Genomic DNA, 8,738 nt, shown 5'->3' with positions numbered 1-8,738 from the left:
AAGGAAGGTCTCTTTTAATTGCTATTTTCTATTAAACAGGAAGAGTCGGCAGTCAGGCGGGGCGGCAGGGAGATTGTGTTGGAGTTCTGAAGGGAAGTGGGTGTGCACAGCCATCCCAGCGAGTGGGTGCGTTATCTGACCGGGAAAATATACAGTCGCTCAGCAGCACAGAGGCCTCCTGGATGTCTGTGAGCATTAATTCGAGTAACGAGTCATGTCAGCAGCTGCTTTGTTTTCCTCCAGCCCCCTTCACCTGCTCTGAGCAGTTCCGGAGTCGGTGGAGAGCTGCGGTTTCCCCAAACAAGGAGAAAAGAGGCACAGAGAACCCGGGGTGTTTCGAGGATACGCAGATGGGAAGCTAAAGTGATGGAGCACGGAACCCACGCTGGGTAAAGAGGGACGGGTGAATAGGGGCAGAGGGACGGCAAAAGGCGGGAGTTCTGTTGAAGGTGAACAGTTATCGAATTATCGGAGCTAGGGTTCGGTCTGTCGCACTCCCTGCCGACCTGCCAGTGGTTAGAACAGCGCCTGATACATAAAACGTGCTCAACAAAACTGCGTTCCACTGGCGAATGGAATCGCGAACCCCCTTACTACCCACTGCGCCTGCGCACTGGGCCACGCTTGAGGCCAGCCCGGGCGCTCTGCGCCTGCGCAACATCTGCCTGTGCGGCGCCTGCGCGGCTCCTGGGCCGCTTCGCTGCACTAGGTTTGAGCCTTACGGGCCCTGGTAGCGCGGCTGCGGCGCAGTACCGGCCTCCTCTTCGGCGTTCCCACGCCCATTCGGCGGGCTCTCGGCCTCCACGTCAGGGCCGCGCCGCGGAGATGGCGGCTCAGAAGATAAACGAGGGGCTGGAGCACCTGGCCAAAGCAGAGAAATGGTGAGTGAGAGGCCCAGCGCTGCCCTGGGTAGGCGCTTGGACCGGGCCCCTCCGAGGCCGGTCTGAGTCAGCACCGGGTGGGGGGTGCTGGGGCGGGGGGGGGGGGGGCCGGGCCGGACGGGCGTGGTGGGGTCGCCGCGCCCCGGAAGCGCTGCCGTCGGACGTCAGAAGTCGTCTTGCCTGGGGCCGTGGGGGCGCCGCCGTTGTCGCGGGCACCGCTCTCCGCGTCGGCAGTTGGGATGCCGGTGCTTCTCGGCGCGTTGGGCGGCTTCCAGGCCCAACTGTATTTAAAAATCTTTAGCTTTTCCCATGTGTATGTAGCACATAAGACAATTGAGAGATTGTATCTTGTTTTTGGTGGGGTTTTTAAAAATTATGTTAAGATACAGAATATAATGAGGGCTTTGGGGTAGAGGTGGTGGATTAGAATTTTGCTTTATTGCAGCACTTCCTCAGTTGGTGGATTAGAGTAGACAGGTTGCAATTTAAGGATTTTATTTTTCCGAACAATAATGTTTTTGGTAAGCTTGAGAACTGTTTACAAATTTGAATCTTATAACAGTATTAGACAAACACAAATGTTAAATAAATTTAATTGGCAGAAAATTAAAAGGAACAAAATGAAGGGTGTACTTCTGCAGGCTCTGGGGCTTCCCTGATTCTTTGGAAGGTAACACTGTTACATGTAAGCAGGCTTTCACTAACTGAATTCAAATGTAGAATTTAAGATGGTGTTTATTTAGCGGTTCTTATGCACACCCAAGTTTGACAATGTGAAATTATCATAAAATTTTAAAAAGAGTTTCAGAAAGGGCAAATTAGATAGGGACTCAATTGATTGTCCTTTGGTGCGGTGTCTAAGATGCCGTGTGATCCTGGGATCCTGGAAAGCAGTTTGTCGTGCTTTCCCGTCATCCTGTCTCTGGTTGTCCTTCCTGTTCACTGGTGGTTAACTGCAGTCTTTTTTGCTGATTCCCTGTGTCTCTCTGAGTGTTTGGTTCTGTAGTCTTTCTGGCCTCTCTCTCCAGTCTCCCTGCGGGTCTTCACGGGTGTGACAGGTGCTGATGATTCTGGTAATCTCCGGCCTTTCCTGAGCTGCAGTCTCACGAGTCCACCTGCTTATTGCTGTGCTTCAGCCTACCTCAAGCTTCTGTGCGTCTCAGGGCTTGTTACACCCTGGATTGCTGCTGCTGCCACTCCCGGGGTCCTGGTTCAGCAGGGCTGGGCTGGGGCTCAGCACTTCATACATTTCTAGCGCACTTCTGCGTGATGCTGCTCATCTGGGGATCAGGCCTTGAGAACCTCCACTCCCCTTGGATGCTATACAGACATTTCAAAAGGGGGAAACCATGTCTATGACAGTGGGAGGGAAAGTGGTGAGGTTGTTTGTAATTGTCAGTAAGTTTAGATGGAGGTGGGCGAGATGGGGACTGTGTACCTGATGGTCCCCCCCTCCCTTTTTAATGACCTACAAGATCCTTATAAGCAGGGTTCTGACTTAGGAGTGTGGTTGGTAACTTCTGTTAAATGTGTCTCTCTTTCATTTTAGCCTGAAAACTGGTTTTTTAAAATGGAAGCCAGATTATGACAGTGCCGCTTCTGAGTATGGAAAAGCAGGTACGTGTGACAGTAGCCCTGTCCCTGCAGTGTGTAATCTTGAAGCAGGCTGGTAACTTCATCTCGGCATAGTTCTCACTCTTAATGCTTCCTATATAGTATTTGCATTGTTAAACCCTGCGCTTTTCCACTTCCTGTTTTCAGATGTCGAGTTCTGAGCTGTAGACCCAGCCGCCTCTCCCTCTCCCACGAGTGCAGATGGCACGGCGGGTGCCCCTGCAGGCTTTTAACATCGTTCATATGTTCTTGAACTTCACTCAGTTGATACTACTTCTGGGAGTTTGGTCATATTTTTTACTACCTATTACTGAATAAAGATTTTTCTCGTTGGCTTTTTAAAACCTTAGGCTTATCTTCCGCATGCGCACGGAGCGTGTTTGGCTCTCGCTCTTGATGACCCTCCTGTGGAGATGCACTGATATGTGTTCATGAAGAGTTAAGCTCATATGCATGTTTTATTGCCTTTATCTGCATATGAGATAAAAACAACCTGAAATTTGCAACAGAAAGGGAATTTGTTAAAAATTTAGCATTTTAAGTTATGGAATGATAGTTTTCAACATATCCGTGATTATTTTGGTTATAAAGCATAATACGATTTTGAAATACCCTGGACACATTTTACTGTGTGTTTCAGCAGTAGCCCTGATCACATTTGTAGAAATCACCTAGGAAATGTGCTTTTGGCAAACTTTAGTTTTAGTATGTCACCAAGAAGAAAGAAGTCAGTAAATTGAAACTAATAGAAAGAAGTCAGATAAATTGAAACTAATAAGCATAATGTAGGATGTATTTTCTAGATAATAAAAGAAATGACAACAAATTAATCTTTAGCGCTTTTATTTAAGTCTTGAGTAAATTCTCTGTTGCATTATGGAAATTACTGTACCTCATATTTAGAAGGAAAATTATTAGAAGTTCAAATTTTACATGGATTTTATGGACACCTTGTACAAGAACACCTTTGTAACTGGAGGGCACAACATTTTGCAAGTATCCTCCATGAGGGAAATTTAACACAGAGTTGTTATGTATGTATCTGTGAGCATGAGCTGCTTTCAGAAATGAATATTTCAAGTCAGATTTTCCCATGAAAACATCTTTTGTTTATTTTCGTTAAGGGGTTATGCAAGATACATTTCATCAGTAAATTTTTCAAAGAGAAAAATGTAGAAATGCAGGGATGAAAATAGTTTGTCATTTGTTTATTTTCTACATTTTGTTAAATGTAATTTTAAGAGTGTGGGTGGTTTTTTTGTTTTGTTTTGTTTTGTTTTTTGTGGTACGCGGGCCTCTCACTGTTGTAGCCTCTCCCATTGCGGAGCACAGGCTCCGGACGCAGAGGCTCAGCGGCCATGGCTCACGGGCCTAGCTGCTCTGTGGCGTGTGGGATCTTCCCGGACCGGGGCACGAACCTGTGTCCCCTGCATCGGCAGGCGGACTCTCAACCACTGCGCCACCAGGGAAGCCCTAAGAGTGTGTTTTTAACAAACAATGTTTTCTTAAAGCAGTATCCTTTTCATTTATTTGTAAGCAACACTTTGTAAGTTTTCCAAAGTCTGTAAGATCGTATTTAAAGATTGTGCCAAAAAGGAAGATTTATTATAAAAATATTGAGTGTGTTTATTAGACTTCAGTTTCAGAATAATTTAAAAGATAGAATAAGCCATAACTAAAGCACTGTTTCTATTATTAAATGTGAAACTGGTGAGGTAAGGTGCTGTTTTAGTGACAGTGCCTGTAGTTTGGGTGTGTTGGTTTGACTGATGCCGTCTTAGTTTCCCAAGCTTAGATGGTGGTGTTAGAAAGACTTGGGCTTGAGTGGAAGGAGTACTGATTTATTGCCAATAGTGTACAATTAAGAAAAAAAAAAACCTTTTGAAAATACTTGTAAGTTATTGATAATCAAAAAAGTTGTAAGAAAATGGCTTAGAAAAAAGTAGTATTTATAGTTTTATGAAATTTCCTAAGTATTTGATTAAAATAAGTGTTAAGTTTATTTTCTGATACTTCACATGTCATGCACATTTTGGTAAGGATTTATTTGAGGTTTCTTTAAATGATGGAAATAGACAGTCTATATATTTTTTCTCTCTTTCAGCTGTTGCTTTTAAAAATGCCAAACAGTTTGAACAAGCAAAAGACGCCTGCCTGAGAGAAGCTGTCGCCCACGAGAATAACAGGGCGTATCTTTTCAGCCTTTAGAGATTGTTATAAATTTGCTGCATGTGGAGTACAGTGCTATTAAATTAGAAGCCACTTAGAAAAATACTGCATGTCTAAACTCTGAAAGTGCATTTATAGAGACTTGGTCATAAGGTCCACACTGCTTTGCAGAGCTGCGTTTGAGAGTTTATTTCTGTTGTTTCTGGATTTGCTTCATGATGGTTTTACTTGGGATGAAGTGAGGGAGATATAGAGACAGGTGCTGAAAAATGAAGAAGTGGCACGGGTATTAGAGACATGTTAACTGCTCTATAAATATTTTAAAAATGTAGTTTTCCTCCGATATTTGAAATAAAATTTTTAAGTAGTTTAAAACAAATTTTCCTGAGGTATTTTATAATCTTATCAACTAAAAAATGTTTATTTTACCTCACTTGCAGATTATGGATATAATAACCTTGCATTTTAGTAAAACTTCAAGTTAATGCATCATGGAAGTAGCTTAAAAATCGATGTGTTTTGTCAGTGTTTTTGTGAATTACATAGTTTTTAGGAGACAGCTACAGGTGATAAATTTTTCTTCTTTTCCTGATTTGTAGGGTTCGTCTTTTCAAACAAACTGGGACAGTGATTTAGTTAACCTTGTTTTTTAAATAGTAGACCTTTAGAAACTATTGATTTGCTTTTTTTTCCTTAATTTTGACTTTGTTACATCTATTCAGTCTTTTCCATGCTGCCAAGTAAGTAAATATTCTCCATGTGTTCATGTATTTGTGGATTATTATGTTTTAAATGTTGCTTTTTCTTAGGTCAGTAAATTTTTCCTAAGTTATAAATTCAGAAATAGTGAATTAATTTGTATTGATTTAAATAAAATAGTCATTTCCATTTGTTTCAGTCTTCACCTGAACCTTAAAAATGAAGTCACTCCTAAGATAATTCAGTGTTTAAGTTAAATCACCATCATATTTTTAGGACCGTTTTGTTCAATAACCTATGAAAAAACGAGTTAGAATCTCTTTTTTTCCCTCTTTTTTAATAGTTAATGGTGCCTGTGGAGAGAAGCAGGAAGCTTTCTTTTGCTTTTGTGGAGAAAAACACTTACTTGTTTCAAAACTTGGATTTAGGTTTGTCAAGTACAGTAGAAAGTCATTTAACCTCTCTGACCTTTACTTAACTTTTCATCTGCAAAGTGAAATCCCTTTACCTCAGATGTCTGTTGTTTCCAAGGCATTATTGCCCACGTAAATAAAAGGAAGAAAAATTATGTTGTGTTGTAATGAGAGCCTAAAGTAAGTATGTGTTGTCTGAGCCAGTTTTAATTGATGAAGCTTCTCATGTCTGTGGTAGAAAGCTTCTCTTCCCCCATCTCATCAAGATCTCATCTGAGAACTTATATTCTCTCTGCAGAGCTTATGAACAAGCCGGCATGATGCTGAAGGTCAGTACCGTTGTGTCACAGCTGCTCTATAGGTAAAATGAGTTACAGTTTGAAGTTCCCATAAGAACAAGACCAGCAAGTTTTGTATCCTAAAGAATTTGTTAACTTAGTGAAGGACAGACTTGAAAACAACCTGTGCAAGGTCAGCACGGAGATACAGTATGTCAACCCTAAATAGATAATACCTAAAATCTTTACATCTAGCTTTTACATGATTTTTCTTCAGTTTTTAAAAAAAGTTTTGAATTGGAGATATTAGACATAAGGAGCACATGATGCTGAGACTTGGAGTTTACTAATAAGATACGTAGGGTTACTCTGTTGATGGCGCTCAGAGTAAGAGGGCTGCAAGCGCAGGTGAACGCAGGGCTTGCTGAGATGGAGGAGGCCGGCCTGGGTGTGCAGGAAGTGGGGAGAAACACGCCCCTGGAGGAGGCCGGCTGCTGCACAGCCCCACTCGCCAGTGCCATGTGGGGCGCAAGCCTGCAGATGCCGTAGCCTATGACATGTTGAAAATGCGAAGCCACAGAACAGACCTCCTGTGAAAGTATCTGACTTTAAGATATGGAGGGTTGAAGCAAGCCATCCTCGGAAATGACACACAGCCCTTGGGCTGCCAGTTTGCAGCCTTTGGCACAGGCCTTGTATGTAGTAGGAGCTCATAAGTATTCCAGGAATTGTAAATGCTTAGAAAACTGTGAAGAGCGAGTATTTTGGTTTCTACTGTGTGTGTAGTTTCCCTGAAACTCTGTGAAGGGATGAACTCTGCAGAAATCAACTGATGCGTTTTTGGTTTAGCAAAATGAAGCTTGATGGAGAGAGTGACCATGTGAACGCATTTCATTTTCAATATGTTTATTATTGTATTATGTTTTGGGTCCTTTGCTTTCTTGAATTTCAGATTGTTAATTCTGTATTTAAGTTGTTGCACTTACTGGTCCATGCTGTATTGTTTGCCTAAAGGAGATGCAAAAACTCCCGGAGGCTGTTCAGCTGATTGAGAAAGCTAGCATGATGTACCTGGAGAACGGCACCCCGGACACAGCAGCCATGGCCTTGGAGCGGGCTGGAAAGTGAGTGTGTGGACACAGGTCTCTGCGTGGAAGACTTTTTGTTTTAATAAAGTCCTTTGTAAAACAAGTTTTCTATTTCTCATGTAAGTCAGATTTTCTTGTCTAATTTAGGCTTATAGAAAACGTGGATCCAGAAAAGGCTGTGCAGTTATATCAGCAGACAGCTAATGTGTTTGAAGTAAGTTTGAATTTTTTTTTCTTTGAGTATATAGAATTTTATGTTCATGATATATAGGAAAACAGAGAAATGCAGTGGCTGCTTTGAAAACTTTTCTGTGCTCACAGCTGAACTCTTGTTTTCTTCTGTTAGTAGTGAGATGGCTTAGCAGCTTTGGAGGAATTCCCACCCCCACCCCACCCCCCGATCCAGTGCTATTACCTTTTTTTTTTTTAAGATTTATTTATTATTTATTTTATTTATTTTTGGCTGCATCAAGTCTTAGTTGTGGTGTGCAGGATCTTTCGTGGCGGTGCGGGCTCTTCGTTGTGGCACATGGGCTTTCTCTCTCTCGTTGTGGCGTGCGGTCTCCAGGGCGTGTGGGCTCTGTAGTTGTGGCGTGTGGGCTTAGTTGCTCCGCGGCTTGTGGGATCTTAGTTCCCTGACCAGGGTTCGAACCCACGTCCCCTGCATTGTAAGGCAGATTCTTTACCACTGGACCACCAGGGAAGTCCCCAGTGCCATTACTTTTTTATCAGAAATTGTTAGGGGAAGAAAAAGATTCCTACATTGAAGCAGCCAACACTCCCTTCTCTTGGATTCCTGCAGAATGAAGAGCGCTTACGACAGGCAGTTGAATTACTAGGAAAGGCCTCCAGGCTGCTGGTGCGAGGGCGCAGGTACGTTTCATAGAGCTGTGCTCCTGTGTCCCTGTGACCTCTGGCCACAGGGACAGGCTTGTTAATCTTTTGGTGTAACCATGGGCACACCAGGCCACAAGACAGCAGCACGTTGGATTAAATATTGAAAGATCTGCCGCTTCTCTAAAGTGTCATCCCAAAATGTATCGTGCGTTGTGCTCTTGTTGGCTAAGCCCTGACTCAGCAACTTGGGAGGGGGCAGTTGTCTTGTTCTGTTGTCTGGGTGGGTGGTGATGCCTCTCAAGGACAAGTATCCGTATGAGCTAAGTGACAAGATGCCCTAAGTGCTCACCCAGGAAAATTGACAGGTTACGACAGCCAAATAGCGTCGTTAGACAGGGTACTGATTTTTTCTCCTTCACACTTAGGACCTATGGCACAAATAGCCGGACCCCAGAAACCTAGAATCCTATGGATTTTCCTTTTGTGTTTTACTTCAACTTAAGCTTAGTAAACAATCTCCCTTATTAATAAAATTCTGCAAAGGAAAATATGTGAGAGTAGATGGAAGAAGACTGTTGAGGGTCAAAGTGGCAAGAAGGACCTTGTTTCGCCTCTCCCTGTCTACTCTCCCCTGCTGCGCGTTCTGGCCCCAGGAGCTGTCGGGGTCATGAAGGCCGCGGTGGGCGTGTGAGGGCCCGGTGGGGGTCCTGGTTCCTGGGAGCCAGTGCTCTTGGGGCGTCTGCACGGCCTTTCAGTGAG

The 8,738-nt window shown here is 43.4% G+C and overlaps 1 protein-coding gene across 7 annotated transcripts in view; it reads left to right on the top strand.

The window, feature by feature from the left end:
- The first annotated feature begins 724 nt into the window (after positions 1-724).
- The window catches only part of NAPG (NSF attachment protein gamma), a 29,339-nt gene continuing 21,325 nt past the window's right edge, over positions 725-8,738 (top strand). Inside the window, exons 1-8 of one of the 7 annotated variants that reach the window (XR_004521532.2) lie at positions 725-881; positions 2,431-2,498; positions 4,600-4,684; positions 5,387-5,404; positions 6,075-6,105; positions 7,069-7,178; positions 7,290-7,356; positions 7,945-8,015. Coding sequence is in view for 1 of the 7 variants with exons in the window: in XM_019920733.3 (XP_019776292.1) it covers positions 826-881; positions 2,431-2,498; positions 4,600-4,684; positions 5,387-5,404; positions 6,075-6,105; positions 7,069-7,178; positions 7,290-7,356; positions 7,945-8,015 (506 nt within the window). In the remaining 6 variants the exon portion in view is untranslated. Of the gene's footprint in view, positions 882-1,240; positions 1,403-2,430; positions 2,499-4,599; positions 5,405-5,441; positions 5,792-6,074; positions 6,106-7,068; positions 7,179-7,289; positions 7,357-7,944; positions 8,016-8,738 lie in introns of those variants that run through there. The other 6 variants (XM_019920733.3, XR_012325297.1, XR_012325298.1 and 3 more) reach the window with 6 other exon arrangements.

This window comes from Tursiops truncatus, chromosome 13, assembly GCF_011762595.2.
Source record: "Tursiops truncatus isolate mTurTru1 chromosome 13, mTurTru1.mat.Y, whole genome shotgun sequence".
Lineage (NCBI taxonomy): Eukaryota > Metazoa > Chordata > Mammalia > Artiodactyla > Delphinidae > Tursiops > Tursiops truncatus.
The sequence above is the reverse complement of the archived record's forward strand: the minus strand, read 5'-3'. Positions and strand labels throughout refer to the sequence as shown.